This window comes from Montipora foliosa, unplaced genomic scaffold (assembly GCF_036669935.1).
Source record: "Montipora foliosa isolate CH-2021 unplaced genomic scaffold, ASM3666993v2 scaffold_117, whole genome shotgun sequence".
NCBI lineage: Eukaryota > Metazoa > Cnidaria > Anthozoa > Scleractinia > Acroporidae > Montipora > Montipora foliosa.
In genome coordinates this window covers 252,501-273,367 of record NW_027179416.1, presented here as the reverse complement: position 1 = coordinate 273,367, position 20,867 = coordinate 252,501, and the positions used below count along the sequence as shown (strand labels likewise).

General features: G+C 42.0%; 1 protein-coding gene and 1 pseudogene across 3 annotated transcripts in view; one reads left to right on the top strand and one right to left on the bottom strand.

The window, feature by feature from the left end:
* Nucleotides 1-1,953: 1,953 nt before the first annotated feature.
* The window catches only part of LOC137985936 (ATP-dependent RNA helicase TDRD9-like), a 67,826-nt gene continuing 48,912 nt past the window's right edge, over nucleotides 1,954-20,867 (top strand). The window contains exons 1-8 of one of the 3 annotated variants that reach the window (XM_068833380.1): nucleotides 1,954-2,252; nucleotides 10,783-11,048; nucleotides 12,634-12,935; nucleotides 14,408-14,488; nucleotides 16,121-16,276; nucleotides 18,306-18,415; nucleotides 19,193-19,239; nucleotides 19,954-20,011. In XM_068833380.1, coding sequence (XP_068689481.1) covers nucleotides 10,856-11,048; nucleotides 12,634-12,935; nucleotides 14,408-14,488; nucleotides 16,121-16,276; nucleotides 18,306-18,415; nucleotides 19,193-19,239; nucleotides 19,954-20,011 — 947 coding nt within the window. In that variant the 5' untranslated portion in view covers nucleotides 1,954-2,252; nucleotides 10,783-10,855. Of the gene's footprint in view, nucleotides 2,253-2,425; nucleotides 3,450-5,060; nucleotides 5,070-10,782; nucleotides 11,049-12,633; nucleotides 12,936-14,407; nucleotides 14,489-16,120; nucleotides 16,277-18,305; nucleotides 18,416-19,192; nucleotides 19,240-19,953; nucleotides 20,012-20,867 lie in introns of those variants that run through there. The other 2 variants (XM_068833379.1, XM_068833381.1) reach the window with 2 other exon arrangements.
* Nucleotides 5,907-6,855, bottom strand: LOC137985939 (uncharacterized; annotated as a pseudogene).

Genomic DNA, 20,867 nt, shown 5'->3' with positions numbered 1-20,867 from the left:
CCAGCGGCACGTCCCCGGTATAGCCCAAATAAGGGAATACCTCCCACCGGGGCATACCAGCTGGATTAACTCGAAGGGTTTTCGTGAAAAGCAATCAAATCAGGCTATTTTAAGGTTGTAATAACAAATCTGCATCCTTGGATTCACCAATAACAAGGAACCATTGTAACCTATTTGCTTGCCAACCAACAACTTTGAATTAAAAGAACCTACAAACCACCGCCTGCGTACAATAACAGAAAAAAGTAGGAATCCTCACTTATGACTCATCTACGTATCCTCCAAGTAGTCATTGGTACGCTCGTTAGCGGATCTCTGGGGCTGACTGGAATCTTCATTGCAAGTTTGTTATAGCTTGGTTTGTAAATAATTTAATGGTTATGGTAAATAGGACACGAGGGAATTGGGTGAACTAGTAACTGTGAGGGGGGTAGAGGTGGGCATGAAGATACCTGTAACAGCTATGAAGTCACCTGCAATACACATCACATGCTGCAAAAGGAAGGGAGGTCGGGCGTAGAAACTGATTTGAAGTATCTAGTTGGGAACAAATGTCATGAGACCCTTCGATGGAAAATATACAACATCACCGAGAAATTTATTACCATCATCATTCGTACTCCGATGCGTATTCATCAATCTGAGAAAAAAGAACGTAGCGTTGGGTTGCAAATTTTTAAAGAAGCCCATATACTTATAATTACACTCAAACTCAGGTCGCGATTCCGTCTGTTTCTGGGCGAGTGGCGCGTGACAGCCGGTGCTCGGACTCGCCCAGATCCGTCCGTTGGCTTGGAGAAGCCCTGGCCTTACTCCGCTTGACTTTCCACCCCATCCTAAATGTCTGCATGTTGTTTCAACATGTTGAAAAAAAGGGACCTTACATCATTGTGACGACCATGGCATCATTTGAATCAGAACAGGCTAGAGGTTATTCATTCTTTTCCCCTCCAAATTGCACGATTCTCTCCAATAAGAGCGCCCTTTGTGAAGTATAGATCATTTGCGGATTGCTGGTTTAAAAAAACCTAGGTGGAGGTCGTTATCCTCTACTGCTGAACAAAAAAATTATGAACCTAAAATGGACTGCCAGTCATCAGTGCCCAGCCCAAAATCGGAGACGTCGCATCGCTCAAGAACACGTCACTACGGACCATTCTCCACGTGGTCGCTACATCCCGTCTGCCCCGGAGACCGTACAGATCCTTGTTACCTGATACCGGTCAACCCTCCTCCTTTACTCACTATAAGGTCTTCGAACTGTTGGATCCTGAAGTCATTCCGTCTCTCATTGTCTGCCCGGAGTGCGTACCAGTAGATCGCGTGTGGCGTTGTGTGCACTCCGCCGGGACAAGCAGCATGAAGGCCTGGTGAATAATGCCTCCACACAGTTCTCCACATCTAGCAACAAACATACAAGGTAGTTTTTCGTAAGATTTTGTGGAACGCACTACAAACCAAACACATTTTTTGATTTTGGCGAGAGAATACATTAATCAAGACCACTTGGTCGCAGATATCTGAATAAACGTACAAAATGCATCTTACCATTTCTCGTAAACTTAGAGTCAAGGCAATTTAAAAACTTACAATTTGGTGAGCCACACCAGACACGTTACACCCCAAAATGCTTCAACTTAGGATTCCGGTATTTGGGTTGTCTTGCATCCTTGGACAGGATCATCTTTGCCAATCGTCCATTAATCTATGGACTCTTTCCATGCACTATCCGCGTATTTTTTAGTGTCATCCGAAACTTAATATCGCGATTTTCTCACACAACTACAGTTTTCGCGGTGTCTTCCACGTGCTGCGTCCTTGCGAGCAGGCAATGTAAACGCGGCACTCCACTTACCCGTTACAAACGAGCTGTTTGATTGGTGTGTATGGGATAGTACAGAGGTTTTCATTGGCCATATCATAAATTGTTTAAAAAGAGGACAACACATCATGCGCAAATAGGCGCCGAATGTGTGAAGTGGTTTTCTGGTGAGACCATCCGAAAATTTTCCTAATTTTTGCAGAGAGAAACCCGCCCACCTTGTCAGGGTCCGTGTCCTACTTCTATCCACGATTGGGGACATAAGCCTTGATATGAATCTGAGGACCTTTTACAGTCTCACAACCGCTCTCTAAGGCAAACAAGATTACACGACGCGAGACATAAACGTCTGGCCGGTTTTTTTGCAGCAGACCCGAAGGCAGTTGACTTCCACCAGGAGTTTCAAATTACTAAGAACAACCACGCAAAGGTAAAGTAATTACAAAGTCCTTTTTGAAACGTGACTGAAACAGCTACGAGCCAGATTTTTCATATTAATGTTATAACTAAGAAACCGCAAGCGAAAGATAAGCTCAGCTCACATGCTGTAATTAAATATTGTAAATTACACAAGAAACACTTCTTTTTTGGTGTGTCGCACAGGCACCCCAAGCTCAGTGTGAGGGAATATCCCTTGGATTTGCGATAGGGAGCAAGACCTGAGACCTGACAAGATAATTTTACCGCAACAAATTCTCAATTAACAAAAGGTAACCTTATTGCCATTGTGGGTAGCCCCAAGAGCATCCCTCCTTTCAAGTTTTTTAACAGAGTTCGACGCAAATTGAGCGCCATTGTCATCCTTGGTTGTCAATGATCATGAAATAAAATATGAAGGCTGGAACACTGAATTCCCATGAACCCACCAAATGGGAATTCAAATCACACCATTCCTGGTTAAAATCCCTCCCTGATGGCCACAAAATTTCCCCGTTGTAGAAATTCAGGGGCAAAGGTTTCCGTCTGTCTTTTCATTTCAATCTGCTTTTAAGCTTTTTTTGTGAAAAGCCATACCAGCGACGTCAGGTGGCCGTGTGTGGTCCGTACACCAAACGATAAAATAATGGAAAAGAACCTGGGTGAAACTTTGAAGATGACATGGTGGCCGTTGAGTTCAGTTTTTGGTACTGAGTCCTTTGTTTGTGGCTTGGTAACAAGTCTTTGTCCTGGTAACATCATTAGGGACGACAAACAAAGACAAACCAAGACTTGGTTACCAAACTGAACTCAACGGATATGTGCCCAATGTCATATCTCAAATTTCTTGACGCTCTTTTCCATCATTTTATTGTTTTGTTGTGGGAACACTAACAAACCGCCTGATGTCGCTGGCAGGGCTTCATTATTCTTTTGCAGCGGAATTTGAAATGACAGAAAAACCTTTGCCAGTTGAATTCTACAGTGGAATTTGTGCCGTGGGAACATTTTGTTTAACCAGGAATATTTGGACTCTATTTGTGTGGGCTCATGAGAAATTTTCAGTGGGTTCAGCCTTGGTATTTTATGTAAGATTATCCTCGAGGCTGTTGACCAAGCAAGGAACTGAATAATGGCTCAATTTGCATCAAATCTGGAAAAAAACACCCCCCCTTGTCAGGACCAGGAAGCGACCTACAATGGCAATAAGGTTAGACTTCTTAATATGAGAAATTGTTTTTGTAAAAAAATAATATATCTTCTCGGGCTCCTCAGGTGCTTGTCTCTCCCATACAAATTCCTTGCTAATTTTATGCCATGACACTGAGCTTGTGTGTGTGTGGTCTATGGTGTACATTATTTTTAGCAAATGAAATTATGGTGAATGTTTTAACATACGGAAATAAAAGATAAATTTCAATCAAAACAACTAGTTCAATGTCGAATCTTGTGACCACTACAGTTTTTCTAGGTATGCTCGGGAAGTCACAGGCCAGCGCCTGACACGTACAGCAGCGCAACCATTAATTAGTTATCATTATCCGTTTTCCACTTAAGTCCTTGGGTTCCACATCCAATTAGAGTTTCTTGGTACTAGGAGCTTTATAGCGATGTAAATCTTGTTACATCACCTGTTGGTGATTATATGTCAACCAGAGGCTAATTGGCTGTTGATTCACTGAGAGCATAATAACTACTCTTTTGTTCTGTGGTTGGCACATTTCGATATAACAATAGAAAGGTGATGTCAATGTTTGTTCTTACAGGAAGAAAAGGCTCAGAAAGTAGAGTAGGAGAGTGGGCTGGGGATGGCGATGTACCAAGTGACAGCTATTGTAAGGTGACAATAGGTTTTCTTGAATCGCTTGTTAGTTAACTAACGCGATAAACCCAATGTTATGCTTTTTGGCATCTAAACACGCGTCTCGCAAGATCAAAAAAAACCAAGTACTCCTCCATAGTTTTTATTGGGCAAACTTTTGGAGTTTGTCTAACACTGTGAATACTTGGGTTTTAACTTTTGATGCTTTCATATGGACTGGTGCATGAACACATCAATAATAATTTCTAATAAAGTAACGTCGTAGATTAAACTTATTGGGCTTAGAATTTGGAAATATTTAGACTACGGATACCAGTAAGCTTTTATATACATCTTTAGTCCAGCCTTTAATGGAATATTGTGATATTGTCTGGTCCAATGCTGATAGTACCAGTCTTCAAAGACTCCTTAGGCTCCAGAAAAGGGGAGCGCGGATATTCTCCAAAAAAAGATCAGGGAAGATCGTACCGCAAATTTGTATTGTGAACTGGGATGGGTCTCCTTGTTTGAACATTGGAATTTTCACAGTGTCTAACTGTATTTAAATGCCTTAATGGAATTTATCCGCCTTATTTGAGAAGGCTTTTTTCTTACAATTCCGATGTCCACCATTACAATACTAGAAACAGAGCGAATCTACACATGGTTAAAATACTTCTAAATCTGGCTATAGGTCATTTGCCTATTCAGCTGCGAAATTATTTAACAACCTTGATTATGCCACAAAACGCTCCTTGACCCTTAAAGAGTTTGTAAATAACTATTGGTCTAAATGATTTGCAATAATTTACAATAATTTTTGCATAGTTTAATTATTTATTTTTAATGTTTATATTGTATTAAACTCATCGCCAATGGACGAGCTTGGAGATGGTGCCTGCCAAAGTGGGCGGCGATTCCGGGGCGAGCAACGAGGCTTGAGCCACAGGCCATGAGCAAAGCACACAGGCCTCCACGGCAACTCTGCGAGCGGGCCACCACCCACCAGGCAACCGTCACACTGACCAGGTCAGTGGAGATACTTACCAACCCTATACTTACCGAATCCACCAATGAGGGAGGGAAGGGAAGGGAAAAAAGCGGAACAACTGAAACGCTTGCTGCTTGAAACAAACAGCATCTCACACAGCAGAAAACGACAAGCACGTGCAAATCGAGAAACCCCGTATGTCACCTCAATGCGCCTGATTCCCAGACCACCGCTGACCAGCATTGGCTTGATTTTAACTTAGCCTAAATTACATTTAGCCACATTTAAACTCATCGCCAATGGACGAGCTTGGAGATGGTGCCTGCCAAAGTGGGCGGCGATTCCGGGGCGAGCAACGAGGCTTGAGCCACAGGCCATGAGCAAAGCACACAGGCCTCCACAGCAACTCTGCGAGCGGCCACCACCCAAAGACCACCCCCAAGGGTGCTTGGAAGGCGAAGGGGCCGCGAACAGGGATGACGTGGAACCTGCGCCACCACCCAAACTCACACAAGCACCCACCCCCAGCTCAAGACACGACACCGGACGACACTTACCCGAGTACCATGAAGCTGATCATGAGATAAGACTGAGAAGTCTGCTAACCGAGGCAAGGTGAAAAGGAGGCACTAAAGCGAGGGCCGCCACAGCTCCTCCGGCCGCGAGGCATGAAGAAGGTTCTGCCTGATGTAGGAACTGAACCCGGAAATTGCCAAGGACTTCCCAATTGATTAAAGGAGTCCTGGCCAGACACCGCAGGCAGGCGCAAGCAAGCCGCAAGCGGACCCTGAAAAACGGAAGAGGACTGGTCCGCTTGATTTCCTGCAATCCGCATGATTTCCTGTGATCCGCATGAATTCCCACGTATACCCGGGTCACGAGCCAACTGAGCCAGACGCGAGATGAGAAGAGAGGGAAGCCAATGACTCGGATGGAGTGTGAATGTACGACTGGTAAGCTGAACTACACCAACGACCCAAGGCCTGAATAAGGTGATCGGGGATGCCGTTGCGAGCTGCCACCGTGGCCGCACCAATGCGAAAACTGTGACTGGAGAAATTGCCCGACACACCTGCTCCAGCAAGGATTTCTCTGAGACGAGCAGTGAGGACAGCGCGAGTTAGGGGCCGACCATCCTGGAAAAGAAAGAGAGGGCCACCCGAGTTCCCTCTCACAGCCAAATAGGCTAAAAACAGCTTGAAGGGCGCATAGAGGAAAGCGTCCCCGGCCAATGTGGACAAAGCAGCCTTTCCGAAAAGGGTCAGTCTTAAAGGCTTAAATCCGCACGCGCATGCAGGAAGGATTGGCGTCAGAGTCTACCGAAATGTCACCGACACTTAAGTGGAGTGCCGGGGTGAAACTAGCCAAATTAGGAACAGTAAATTCGGCAGATCGGAGGAAGCCGAAATATGCTAGGGTGCAGGCGGCCCAAAACATGCAGTGGTCAAAAATAGATAAATCCAAAGACCTAAAGATGATCATCAAAATGTGATCCGTAATAGGAAGGCGCTGAGCCTCAGGGGAACCTTGGGTCCGTTTGATCCCACGAAGAACCCGCTGCAAACGTAGACAGTTCACCAGAGGGTCTGGGAAGCCTTCTTCGATATGCAGGGCACGAACCGCTGAAAGGTAAACTTTGATCGAAGAGTGCTGAACCGATCCCGCCAGAAAAGTGGCAAAGATGCACAACGTCCATTCATCGGTGGGGCACGGGGAGCCACTGGGATGCAACTTGCCCAAATGCACACAGAAGTTGACAAATTTCCTCTGACCAGATGCGTAAGATCTCCGGGTGGAGTCAGCCAAACCATGGGCTAACAGGAACTGGCACTGCCGCTCTAATGAGAGCTGATCAATTCTTCCAGGAGATGAGGTGGAATGGACACTGGAAGCGACTGGGCCTGGGGTGCTAACCTCCGGAACTCCTGCCAATGAAAGCGGGACAAAGCGTCAGCAATGCAATTATGAACCCCGGAACATGCTGAGAGGCAAAGGAGAAATTGAAACGCGCCGCTGAGGCGAGAGATGGCGAAGCAGGCGCATTAACACGGGAATCCTGGATGTTCTAGAGTTGAGGATATAAACCACGGCCTCGTTGTCGGTGCGAAACAGAACATGGCGCCTGGCGAAGTGGGGCCCCCAAACATGAGCGGCAATGATAATCGGGAACAACTCTTTATAGGCGATAGAGTGAGAGGCTTGAGAAGAAACCCATGCGCCGCTGAACCACTCCCCATTGAAGTAAGCACCAAAGCCAAGGGAACCGGATGCGTCCAATGTAACTTCGAGGTCAGGGGAGGCCGACATGCCGGGAAACAACCAAAAATAGACGCCATGCCAAGAGGACAAAAACTGAAGCCACCACTGAAGATCCAGGTGAAATTCAGAATTCAGGCGGATTGGATGGTCCCGTTTACGAAAACACTGGAGCAGATTGATCATACGACGCAGGAAGTTACGACCGGGCCACACGACCTTGGCGGCATGATGTAAGTGGCCAATGAGGGACTCCAGTTCGCGCCGAGTACACCAGCGGCGATTCCGCCATGACTGCAGCAGCACCCGTAAAGCAAGGAGCTTGTCCGAGGGGAGACAGGCCACCTGAGCCACTGAGTCTAACTCAATGCCCAAAACAACTAAACGCGTGGACGGGCCAATGCACTTATCCGGGTGGAGTGGAAGTCCTAAGGAGCGGCAAACAGCTATGGAAGTGGCTAAGTTCTCAGCACATTGGTTAGTATCCGGCGGTCCTGCAGTAATAAAATCGTCTAAATAATGTAACAGCGCAGAAACATTGTGTGTATGTAGGAGAATCCACTCCACCATGTCCGCCACAGAATTGAAAATATAAGGAGCAGAGCGGAGGCCAAATGGTAACGCTAAATCAACATAATAGTGCTTCCGCCATCTCATACCCAGGAGATATCGATCAGATGGATGGACAGCTATGTTGCGGTAGGCTGCCTCGACATCAAATTTTGCAATCAGGGCACCTAAGCCATAGCTTGAGATCATACGAATGATCTGATCAACCGTGATGTATTGCATGGTAAACTCGTCAGGGTCAATGCCATCGTTAACACTTTGCCCACCGGGAGATGACAGGTCCACTATGAGCCTCCACTTGCCTGGTTGACCCTTTTTAGGGATAACTCCAAAGCTGCTAACGTGCAAATGAGGGAAAGGTGGGGAGGAAAAAGGTCCTGCAACCCTCCCAAGGGAGACCTCGTTAGCCAAGTAGCGGTCAATGACCTCGGAGTGTTGATTAGCAGAGGCCTTGTTTGACTTAGCTGATTTCAATTTCTTGGAATGCTGAAATCCCAGGCGAAAGCCATTCCTGAGGCCGTCCAAGACAAAGGCGACAAGATGTTTGTCCGGATGTTGGGACAACTTGGCAGCGAACACTTCAGGCTTTAAAGGGCTAACCACGGACACCGGGGGCAAGGAGTTGGAGACTGGAAGGAAACAGAATGAGAGATGGTAATTCCCCGCTAGCGACCCTACCCCCCCTCCTGAAGTAAGGGCAGCAACACAGCAACAGTGAGAAAAGTTTAATTCAACAAGCCCAGAGCACAACGGGGGCAAGCAAAGAAAACCGTGAAAATTCTAATAATAAAACTGAACAATCAATAAAGCATGCAGTATAAAGAAGTCTGCCTGCCATAAGGTGAAAAACTCAATACAAAAAAGACATGAACTAGAACGAAACGAAAAGCCACGAATAAGGCGCGAAAAAACCTACAAAAAACAAACGACTAACTACATAATGAAAGGAGTACGCCCAACATGTTCTAAAGTTCTGAGAAGGGTAAAACTTCTTGGAGCCAATCGTTACTGACGCCGTGCTTTTTGGCCAGCTGAGACACTAAATGCCGGAGACCGAGATCTGCGCCTGACAGAACTCTCCTGCTTACGGTCTGGTCTAGAACTGCATGATACGGAACGATGGGCGCCGCCACACGTGCTGCAACGATGATAATAGCGGCAAATCGTATAAGGGGCGGTGCACCTTCCCTTGTTCCAGGACATACAAGGGATCCTCGAAGAGCTGGAACCCACTGGTTCAGAGGAATCCGGCGACGTGCCGAGGTTGGGGCTGCGAGGAGAAGCACCACCAGCGTGAAAAGTGAAGAGCTGTGCGTTCATGGTCGACCAATCGGCCAACCGAGTCGCCGCAGCGTGTTCGCGAAAAGCTTTATCGTAAGCAAGCCAAACCTGTCCGCTAAACTGGCGAGAAATCCGCAAGATTAATAACTTGTACAATGTTAAATCTTTCCAACGATGAGGGAAAAACGACGTTAGGACAAGCGAGTACACCGTGAAGGCTTCCGTCCAAGTGGTGATATCCTCGATACGCGGACGAGGTTTCTTCGGGGGAGCTGATAAAACCAAACGCCCATCGAGCATTAACTGAGGCTCGGTCTCTGAGCTGACCAAATTCGCCGCTAAAAGTTCCGACAAGTCAACGAATTTTCCGCCACGGATTTGCGTAACGAGCTTGGCAGGAACGGGAGAGTAGCCCGGGCCCACGACGAACGGCTGATCCGCCAACGAGTTCACAATAGACAGCGGTGCAATGGATGGCGGTAATTGAGCAGAAACGCCACTTAATTTATAAAGCCTGCCCCGAAGACGAGACGATTGCCGGGACCAGAGTGTTAAAAGTAGATACAAAAGTAGGTACGACAAGAGGAGAAAGCCTACCTGAGGTTGACGAGCTTGAAAGGGAAGGCTGAAAGCCCGTTCCAGCGGCAAAAAACGTCGAAGCTAAACCGCCCAACGATGCAGATGACGAACTGGCGCCAGGACAGGAGACGGGATCCGCAATCGCTGGTCCCGGTTGCCTTTGCGAAGCCTGAACAGCCGACTGAACAGCCTGATTAATGAGTGACACCAGATCAGGTGAAAGAACAGCAGTTGAGGCCGTCGGAAGTGGATTTGCCGAAGCCGGAACGCTCACCAGTGGCGAGGAAACAACAACAGACTCGCTGGACTGCGAAGACACAAATGAGGACGTCCCGCTTGTGTTCGTACTGGAGACGGGCGCTGAGAGAGCACTGAGAGAAGAGAGAGCCGCTGCTAAGCTGTTGTTGGTTTGCCGGGCGGTCATAACGGCGAGGACGACGGAAAGACGAAAAAAGCGGAACAACTGAACGCTTGCTGCTTGAAACAAACAGCACCTCACACAGCAGAAACGACAAGCACGTGCAAATCGAGAAACCCCGTATGTCACCTCAATGCGCCTGATTCCCAGACCACCTCTGACCAGCATTGGCTTGATTTTAACTTAGCCTAAATTACATTTAGCCACATTTAATATATACATTTCTGTGTGTATGTTTTTATATTATAGATGCACAGCTTCATTGTAAATAAGTGACTTAGCTTTATGGATTCTGTGCTTAATAAAGTATCTATCTATCTATCTATCTATCTATCTATCAAAATAATTGGCTTGCTTCCCAAACCAAAAGCAAAAGACAAAACTATAGAATCAGTAGCTCTCGTAAGCAGGAACATTATTATTAGAGGCCAGTTATACTGGTGGTCTACTGCCACCTATCATACCACCATCTGTTTTGCCTGCCAGCCGGATTTTAAGATTGGGTTCACACTGCAATGCCAGCTGCATATTTTGCTATTACCAGTCACTTGTAAAATTAATGGAAAATGTAGTAAAACCCATACTTAGTTTGAGTACTTCTTTTAGAAGTGTAATGACAGCTACACTGTATGTTCATGTCTTTTTAGCCCGCCGACCACTCCTTCATATATCGGTGGTTACTGTTCAACTGGCCCTAAGTTGGAAGATCTTTATGATGAGATGGATCAACTAGAAAACAATCCCCCTCAGGGAGCTTCTGATGAAGTGCCAGCTGCTTTAAGAGAAGAAGAGGCCTCGCACATTTTTGATAACTACTCATTTGATCACACATATTCTCCAGACCTTCCTATCACTGCTTATCGTCAGCAAATTGTGGATACCATTGAAAGCAATTCTGTGACTGTTATACAAGGTGTGTTACAATGATAACGTTATACTTTATGAACATTTTTCTTTACGTGTAATTTTGAACAAAAATTTGTAAATCAGTGTAACAAATGAAGTAATAATGAGGTTCTGGAGTCATCTGTTTTTCACATCTTTTCTGACCTTTATAAACAACAAAATTTTCCCTGGTGTCTTTTCCTGCTGTTGTCATACCAGTAAATACGTGTACACGAAAAGCATGCCTCTGCGATTAGGTCTGTCGGGTGAAGGTGGGCCGTTAAACGCAGAAGCAAGAGGATAAAGATAGTGAGAATTGAGGGAAAATGAGGGAGATTCAGATTCTATTATCTCATCCTCATCTATTAGCACATTAGGGTTTTACATCAGCATAACAGTCATATTTTTTTAAGATATGAAAAAACAATTTTGTTATTGTCAATGTCCGGATCGAGTGGTCCGGGTTCGGGTCCTGGCCGGGGATATTAGGGCTGTTTATACGAGGGAAAATAAGCCGGGCTTACACTGGCCGTGGCTTACTTAAGACGCGAACTGGGCCATTTATACGAGTGCAGCTTACATAAGATGCGAAATGCTGGTATAAATGGTTCGCAGCTAAGTTCGCGGCCAACTGGTCCAATGATGATGTAATTTATCTTGATGTCTCGTTTTGGGGTATTTAATCCGGAGGCAAAATTTGCGACATCACAAGATAAAATGGCTTGAATAAGCAAACAAGCGAAGAAAAATTATTAAACTAAAAGTTTTATATGTAATCCAGTATCGATCCATTGAAGTCGTGAACAAACACTTGCGGTGTGCTGCAGAACTTACACTGGCTGAAGTGATGCAATTATCAAGTTGCTTTTATCAAGTTGCATTTTTCTCAGGCAAATGGACGGGAGCAAAAAGGAAGTCTGGGCTATAATAACAAAACAAGTGCATGCACAGGAGCCGTTCACGGCTTGAGCAAGCCGCGGACATCGCTTGAGTACGTTTATACGAACACTTTCACGTCCAAGGTAAGCCACGGCCAAGATAAGCACAGCCTAAAACCCCTAGGCCGGGATAAGCCACGGCTTGAGCTAGCTGCGGATGGAGTAAGCCGCAAACTTCGATTTTGTACCATTTAAACGGGGTGTTCTGGTCTTACGTAAGCCACGGCCAGTGTAAACCGTAGCTTATTTATAATAATAATAATAATAATAATAATAATGATGATGATGATGATGATGATTATAATAATAATAATATATTATTATTATTATTATTATTATTATTATTACTATTATTATTTAAATGAATAGACTGGCAAGGGATTAAGGTAAGCCCTGCACTTCTGCAGAAAACAACACTGCTAGTTACCGCTAGGATACTGACGAGAGTGCTAGATGTGTGAGCATTGGCCAGTAAACCGCAAGGACCCTTGGTCATTTGTTATGACCTGCTGCTATGGGGGAAATATCGGTGTAAGATCATCCTGGGAAAAGTGTGGTAATTCGGGTTAAAAGACCTCACTGGCTCTCTCGTAAGTTAATTTCCTCAATAATAATATTATTATTGTTATCTGCAGTCTTACTTCATCATAACCTGCTTCCCTTTCTCTTTCTTAGGGGCTACGGGTAGTGGTAAAACCACCCAAGTTCCCCAGTACATTCTGGATGAGTATGCCAAGAACCAACGGTATTGTAACATCATTGTTACGCAGCCTAGACGTATTGCGGCAGTCAGCATTTCCAAGCGGGTGTGTCAGGAAAGAGGTTGGACTCAGGGTAGCTTGGTTGGATACCAGATTGGACGAGACAAGTGTGTCAGTGAGGATACTCGCCTGTCATTTGTTACAACTGATGTGTTGCTGAACAAACTGATTCAATCCAAAAATATGAACCAGTATACTCATGTTATTCTAGATGAGGTACAGAATAAAGCAAGGGTTGTTTTTAAACACTTATACAGTGAGTGATCTAATAAGATCGAAGGGGTGATTGAACTTAGTTTGTAAAAAAATTGTAGTGCCACATTGTTGGGAATTGAAGTTACATGAAAATTTTGTTTTTATCAATTATTGAGGTACAGTAAATCAATCATTACAAGTTTGGAAAGACATGCAAGACAACGTTTTGTGCGCCTTTCCTCTGAGCAGGGCTGTCAACAAATTTGAAAGTAGAAGGCTTATAGTATTAAAGTAGGTGGCCATGAAAAAAGTGAGCTTGGCTCACTTGACTGAGGATGGATAAAATGTTCTTATTAGGGCGTGCCTCTTTGGCGTGGATGCCATGTTGTTAAATCAGATTTAGTGCAAGACTGGGAACTATTCAGTTAAATGTTCCAGACATTCCACACCATTCGCACAAATGACTGAGGGTGGGCAGTTTTGTCATGATTTCTCTTGTTTAATCCTTGTGAAACGTGCCGTCAATTCCACTCAAAACTGGGAGAAGAGTGTTAAAAAGTTTCTTGGATGATAATTTAACAAGTGTAAGATTTTTTATCTTGACTGGTGGTAAAAAGAGACGAAAGTGGCCTGCTGAAGATGGCTAATACTAGCTGGCGGTTTTGGCTGGTTGCCGGCCCTTGTTGACATCCCTGGTGTGACTAAGGGCTAACACTTGAAATGCCAACTCCAATGTCTTACACCTGTACTGTGGTTTATTGAGTGTTTATAAAGTGGGGTGTTTATCAGAAAACATTGATTTGACAAAGGTGCCTATAATAATTATAGGAGAGTGGGAAAAAAAAACCATAAATAATCTGTTGATAAAGGTAAAGTAATACTTTACCTTTACCAACAGATTATTTTTGTTTTGTTTTTTTTGCCCACTCTCCTATATAGGTGCCTTTGTTTTCAATGTTTTCTGAAACACTCAATAAGAAAGCCCTTCCCTTGCAGTGTGGTATTTATTACATAATGATGACTCTGTAACAGGATAAGAAATGTTCTGTAAATAAAAACAAACTTGACATTGCTTTGTGAAAATGCATTATAATCGCAGAACTGTTCGTCATTTTCGTGCCTTTGGTTGAGAAATTCAAAGTGTAGTGAAAGGAATATTTCATATGTATTGCTTGCAAGTGGTCTTCCTCAATGGTGCACTTTTAATTTCCTTCTGTAAAAGTTGGGGTATAATTGTCTTTATCTAATGTCAACCAGTAGTTCAGTCAGATTTATTTCCTGTTCAATCCCTCATGGCTTAAGAGGGGCTTCTCTTTTATTTCACTTTAAGCTTTCAAGTATATTGATTATTTTTCTCTGTGTCAGACTTTCTTGCACAAATATCTCAAGCTCACTTTCAGTGAGATTTGCTATCAGGTTGAAGCAGATCAGTGACCTTCTGATTTTTTTTTTAGGTACTCGTAAACAAATTAATCATGGGTTTGTATCTTTAGGTACATGAACGTGATCAAAGCACAGATTTCTGCTTACTGGTGGTGAAGAAACTGCTTCGAACAAACTCCAGACATGTGAAGGTGCATTAATAAAAATGACGTATTTCAATTCGTAACTGACCTTAAGACCTCTCTGGGAGAACAAAGTTTTCTCCTTTTTTTCTTTGAATTCTATGATTGTGATTATTTTGTATTCTTGTCTTTGTTATCGGATAGAAAGTTTTTTAAAGAATCAATGAAGCTTGAGAAGATGGAAATTTTATTATTTGCTAACATGATACACTGACACGGACACGTACCATACCAATTAGCCAGTGTTCAAAAATAGAGTGGTTTTCAATTGAGTGTCGAAAGTAATTTATTATATTAGTGAATTGCTTTGGTTTATGATTACTTCCCTCAGTGATTGGTTCAAAGTTCTCGCGCCATTTTTACAACCAATCAGAAGTGAAACCAAAATCAATCGTGGCTCGCGCATGCACATTTTCTCGTGCTTTGTGTCTGCTACATGTAATTACTTAGAGTTTTGATTGGTTTACCGAATTGTCTCCATCCTTTTTGATTGGTTGGTTTTACGACACTTATTTGAAAACCGCTCTACCATACTACGAAAACCATTGATCTGTAGAATGGTCCGGAATTACCATTTCACTTCCCCTGCCCACTTTCGTTAAACATTTTGATGAAATTCCTTTCCCACTGGCTTAATTAAGGTGTACTCGTGGAAAAATACATTTCAAAATTTATCTCTGTTTTCTATGACAATTGCAGAAAAACTTCCCATAAAGAAACCTGGAGTGAAATCTTCCCCTTTTTCGATAATGTCTTGTGTACTCTTCATTCTCAAGTCTTCTCCAAGAGCTTTTCCACGATTAAAGAGCCTTCAATAAGCGCTAAGTTCTGCTAATACATCTTAAGAATTTGAATTTTTTACAAGCGAAAGTGGGCGGCAGAGACACGTAAATTCCCACCCATTCCACAGATTGTTGATTTTCGTAGTAGATACTCTTTGTTTGTCCCTCCAAAATTTTGCGTAAGCATTGTTTCCAGTTTCTCTTGGGACCATTGTAAGCCCCAAGAGGAAATAAAAACAACGCTTATAAAAATGCAAAATTTTGGAGGGACAAACGAAGATTGTTATGGTATTTTTGATATTGGCTAATAGCATGGGGAGCTGATGGTACTGGCATGGTGTAGCATTAAGCCTGGTTTTCACTATTGAGGCATGCATAAACAGAAGAAGCTTATGCAAACTCAGTAGTTTGTTGGTTCATTAGAGCCTTTTGTTCGAACAATAGACACTAATTAACAACAAGTAAATGCGCCTGCGTGTGTTGCTTGTGCTTAATATGCTTGCGTCGCTAGTGAAAACCAGGCCTTATAATGTTGTTTGTGTGCAGATGGATAAACATGATATTAATTTATTTTAAAACAGTAACTGAAAATAGTTCTTAAAAGAGTTCTGGATGAGAAATTTCAGTCAGATTTCAGAAAGTTTATAGAGACCCGATTGTATTGACTACAGAATAATATAAAATTGCTTTTAGGCTACCACATGTCTTTCATCTTTGCATGATGAGGAGAATACACTGTACTAAATTCACTAAGCTGAGTGCATCTTGTTGTTAAAGCCTATAGCTAGAGGCTGAAAATATCTCACCCTATTTATTTCAGTCAGTTTTACATCATTAATTTTGTATCTCATACGTGTAGGTTGTGCTAATGTCAGCGACAATTCAAAGTGACTTATTCTCCATGTATTTTGCTGTGCCAGTGAGGGGCAAAGTAGAGGGTGCTCCAGTGGTTTCTGTAGAGGGAAACTCCTTTCATGTAGTGGAATGTTACTTGGAGGATCTTAAAGATATTGGTGTAAGTTAAAGCACAGATAATTAACAATTAGACCCAAAGCCCACAAGGGCTACGGGTCAATAGCCCATGAGGCGAAGCCGAATGGGCTATTGACCCATGGCCCTTTAGGGCGAAGGGTCTCATGACTATGTGTGACTATGACTTAAAATGTGCATAGAAGGAAATTTTTCTTTTTGTTTTCTGTATACTGGTGTAGTTGTGTAAATGAAAGAAACCAATTTATTCTCCACTATATCTACTAGTGTGGTTATGATTATGTATTTTTGTTACTTTTATCCGTTTATTATTAATTTTTATGGATTATTTAATATATTAATGTTGTAGTTCCCACGGGTATTATATTACAATAACAAAACGCAAGCGACAACATTGGGGTAAAAGGGAGGAACACCGTTCCACGAGCGGCATGACAGACGACTTTCGTAGCATGACTAAAAGCCTGAGATTATCTCCCTGATGCACGAGGCGACCCGTGCGAGGCGAATGGGGATAGTTGTTGCTTTTCGCCAATCTAGATGAAGGATAAATATACAGGGCTTCAGATAGGACGCGGAAAAAAATTAAAGATTATGCGGAAATTTTTGGCCATATTATGTGTAAACATGCGTTGATTATGCGGAAATTACACCGGATTATGCGGAAATTTGAACATTAATAGAACTAATAATTAGGCCCATCCAATGTATTTACATGCTTATGATAAATCAGGACTCGAAATTCCGACCAATACAGTCGCTTTTTCCCTTTGCAATTAAGATATCTGGCCGAGTCGCCAATTTTCGACCAGCATTCACCGTTAAAATAAAAGGGTTAGTAATGGACATTTTGCCGAAACTTTTGCTAAAAGAAATAAAGCGATTAAAAAAATGTTCTGTTTCTTGTCATGAATTTTGTTTCAATTTTGAGATATGGAGCAAAATTATGATGTGGTTGAACCACGATCCATTCCCTCGATCATTCACCATTTTCAGCGGTTTTTTACACATCCGTATTGCGGGCTCTTTGTTTTGTACAACTTCATCGCAATGATTGTCCCTACTTTACCAGAGTTCACCAGAGTTACAAAATGATGCAATTTAATTTCCTACTATAACTTGTGGCTAAATTTTCATACCTTGTATCTTTTTTAAAAATTTCGAGCCTAGGGTATGTTATGAAAAGGGTTTAACTAGATCTAGAGTCCAGGCTCATTCCCGAAAAATGAGTGGAAACTGCTTATGAACTTTCATCTTGCGAACGAAATGGCGTATTTTCTTCAATGTTCAGGAAAATAAGCGTTTTAGTCAATCTCTTTGGCTTTTGTGTTTGTGAGGGTGGTAAGCAGCTGCTTTATCACTAATATCAGGTATTTCTTCAGTTTTATGCGGAAAATAAATTATCGTAATTATGCGGAGGATGCGGATTTTAGGGAATTATGCGGATCCGCATCGCCGCATCCTGTCAGATGCCATGAATATAGGAGTCCATTCATGTCTCATTTGCATTTTGTAATGTTTAGGAAATAACGTAACGTATAGGGGATAGCTCTAATGAGTCACACTCCATTAACTACGTTTTACAACGCTGATGTAAAGCTTTATATAAGTATAGCATTTTTAGATTCTCTGTAGACTGAGGGCCACAAGTTTATTAGAGTATAAGGGATATTATATGTACTGTAGATCTATGTTGTAGTTCAATTTTTTTCTTGGTTTACAATTTTTCAAACAAGTTCAATTTGTCTAGTATTCGTTATCATAATCTGAAACAAGGAAAATCAAAATTGAACTGGTTTAAAAAATTTAGAACCAAGGAGAAAAGTAATTTGAACCGCTGCAGATACCCTCGTTTAATAAAGGCTTGATTAATTTTTGTAACGTTAGATTTTATAATCATTATACATTAGATATTGGATTAGTACATTTGTCATTACTTTGATTCAGTCAGCTTCATTTTTCTGTTTTTGCATTGGAGTTCATATACTTTAGCTACATGTATGGTTTTGCAAAATGTCTTCTGTTGATTGAGGAAAATTTTATGTTTCTTGCAGATGCTTCCTGATATCATTCCCGAGGAGCCAGGTGTTGATAAAGTTGGCTATGAACTTGTAGGACACCTCATTTGCCACCTGGATGAGTTAGAAAAAACCAAGTCATTAAGGTACAGTACTTAATTAAGCCTGCTTTCTGTTCGATAGAAGGCAGTCATTGATCAGAGACACGGAAGCAATATGGCAGATTGCAAAAAAAGGTGTGAGGTTCTGGGAGAGTGAGTACAGATAATCTCACAGTGTAAAAGAAGGGAAGAAGATGGGAACCAATGGAAGCTAAAATCGAAGAACTTTTAATAGACGACACACTGTGAGATCTGACAGAACAAAGTACATTTGAAACTGACCAACTAAACACTTAAATATGAATACTATTTAGCAGTGGGACTGCAAATTGTCACTAACGGCCATCTGTACGTAAAAATTGCACAAAATTGATCAAGAAATTAAAAATTGTCCCAAAAACAAAATTACCCCAATCTAAATCATCTGGACGCAGTTAGTAAAGACTAGTATATTATTATAATAATGTTTCTAATGTTACAGTAGATTTGTTTTCTACCAGTATCTGCAATTTTGTGACCATTTGAACACCTTGCAAGCTTCCATGTAAAATTTCAAAAACTGATGGTAATTAATACCAAAACCTCTTTATTAAATTAATTTTAAGAAATTACATGTATGAAATACCGGTAGACTTTTTCACTTTGACGTTTTTGGACACCTCTGTTTACCTACAGTAATGATAGAAATCTATTTACATGTATTTGGAAATAATTATATTCTCTAATGACTATTTTGTTAACACAAAAAACTACTTGAACTGAATTTCTCCTTTATCTCTGCCCAATTACCATTTTTTACTTTATTATTTTGTTATTCCATAGGCAAGGGGTGCCACTGGATCGTGGAACAGTTCTTGTTTTCCTCCCTGGTTAGTATATTTTGTCTCTGACAGAATGTTTGTTTCTGACAAAATTTTTCATTCAAAAGAACTACCTGTAGCAGATTTTTGCTTACGATGAAATAATAATACAGGTAATCCCTTGTATGAAACAACTCCAGTAACAAATGAATGAATGAAAAGAGAAGCTTTTTGAAGCTAAAGTTCTGAATCTTGCATCACAGTTGGAGAAATAATTAACAATTATTCCATAAGCACGTTGGATATGAGGTGATAGATAGCCAACGAGGCGCGTAGCGCCGAGTTGGCTATAATCATCTCATGTCCAGCAAGTGCGCGTGGAATAATAATTATTGTTTTATTAAAAACGCCCCCAAAATATAGAAAACTGGACTACAATAAAAATAAAAAGGCCAAAAAGATCACGCATATGCTTGCCGTGTTTGTAGATCATGGTATAATGGCTCATAACCCATGATGGCTTAGCCAATCAAAACTCTCGAATTTGCATTATCCAATGATCCAGTTTTTAATAATATTATTAATTTTATGTCCCACTGAATATAATTAACTTTCTAAGTCATTCAAAACAATTGCATACCACATACTGCTTCTTGTGTTTGAAATAAGTGTTTAAATGATTTTGTTTTTATTGCCGTCAATCATTGTACCTGAACAACTTAGAGAGTCAGAACTGTCTTTAAATTAATGAATTAAGTTTGTCCATTATATGTGCATCCTCAGGTGAATTTGAAATCAAACTCTTGGATCAACTATTGGAAGACATGTGCTCAGATCGCAGGTAAGGTTTTGTTTGACTTAGGTTCTAACAACTTCTAGGAACTTCTAGGAACTTCAAAGATCTTTGATGACTCATGCGTTGGCCAACAGTTGACCGATAGTTGACCAACAGTCAATCGACTGTCAACTAATGCATTGGCTGAGTTGTTGATCAATTGACACATTGGTTGGGTTGAGGCTTATTCTCTGAAGGACCATGCCTTTTGAAGTCTCTCTCTAGCTGGATATCGAGGAGGCTGTAATATCACCTATATGTAAAAGTTCTATTACACACAGGCAAAGGGTGATTTTTTTGTGTGAGAATTCTGCCAATTCCTTTCAGGTCTTCTGTGTTTATCCATTGACACCTCAAATGCCCTAGGAGACCCCGAGTTGATGAGTAAAATAGTCTGGTGTTAGAGTAAAATCTGTGAAGTCTCACTCCCAGGTGTCAGGGGAGTTAACAGAGTAACTTATTATTTTTCATACACCTTCTCCCACATTCTATGTGGGGTTGGCATTCCTGGTCAGTTGCTTCCATTCCCTTCCAATTCTCCACTCATTGCCTTCAAGTCCTTTATCCCTTAGATCTTGCCTGATATCTCTGTTTTGGCCTTCTATTTCCTCTCTTGTCTTCCACTTCCATTTTCCATCACTCTTTGTCACACACAACTCTCATATGATCAGAATACACACATGTACATGTAACTGGTATGACATTTTCTAAAAGAATGTGCATTTTGAGAGAGGAATGGTCTTGGGAGAGATATCATGAGAATAAATTTACGGTACATGCATGTAATAGTCTGGATATGACCTTAGGGAGTCATGGGGTCATCTCATTTATTTTGAAGTTTCCTGCCAAGAATCATCCAAAC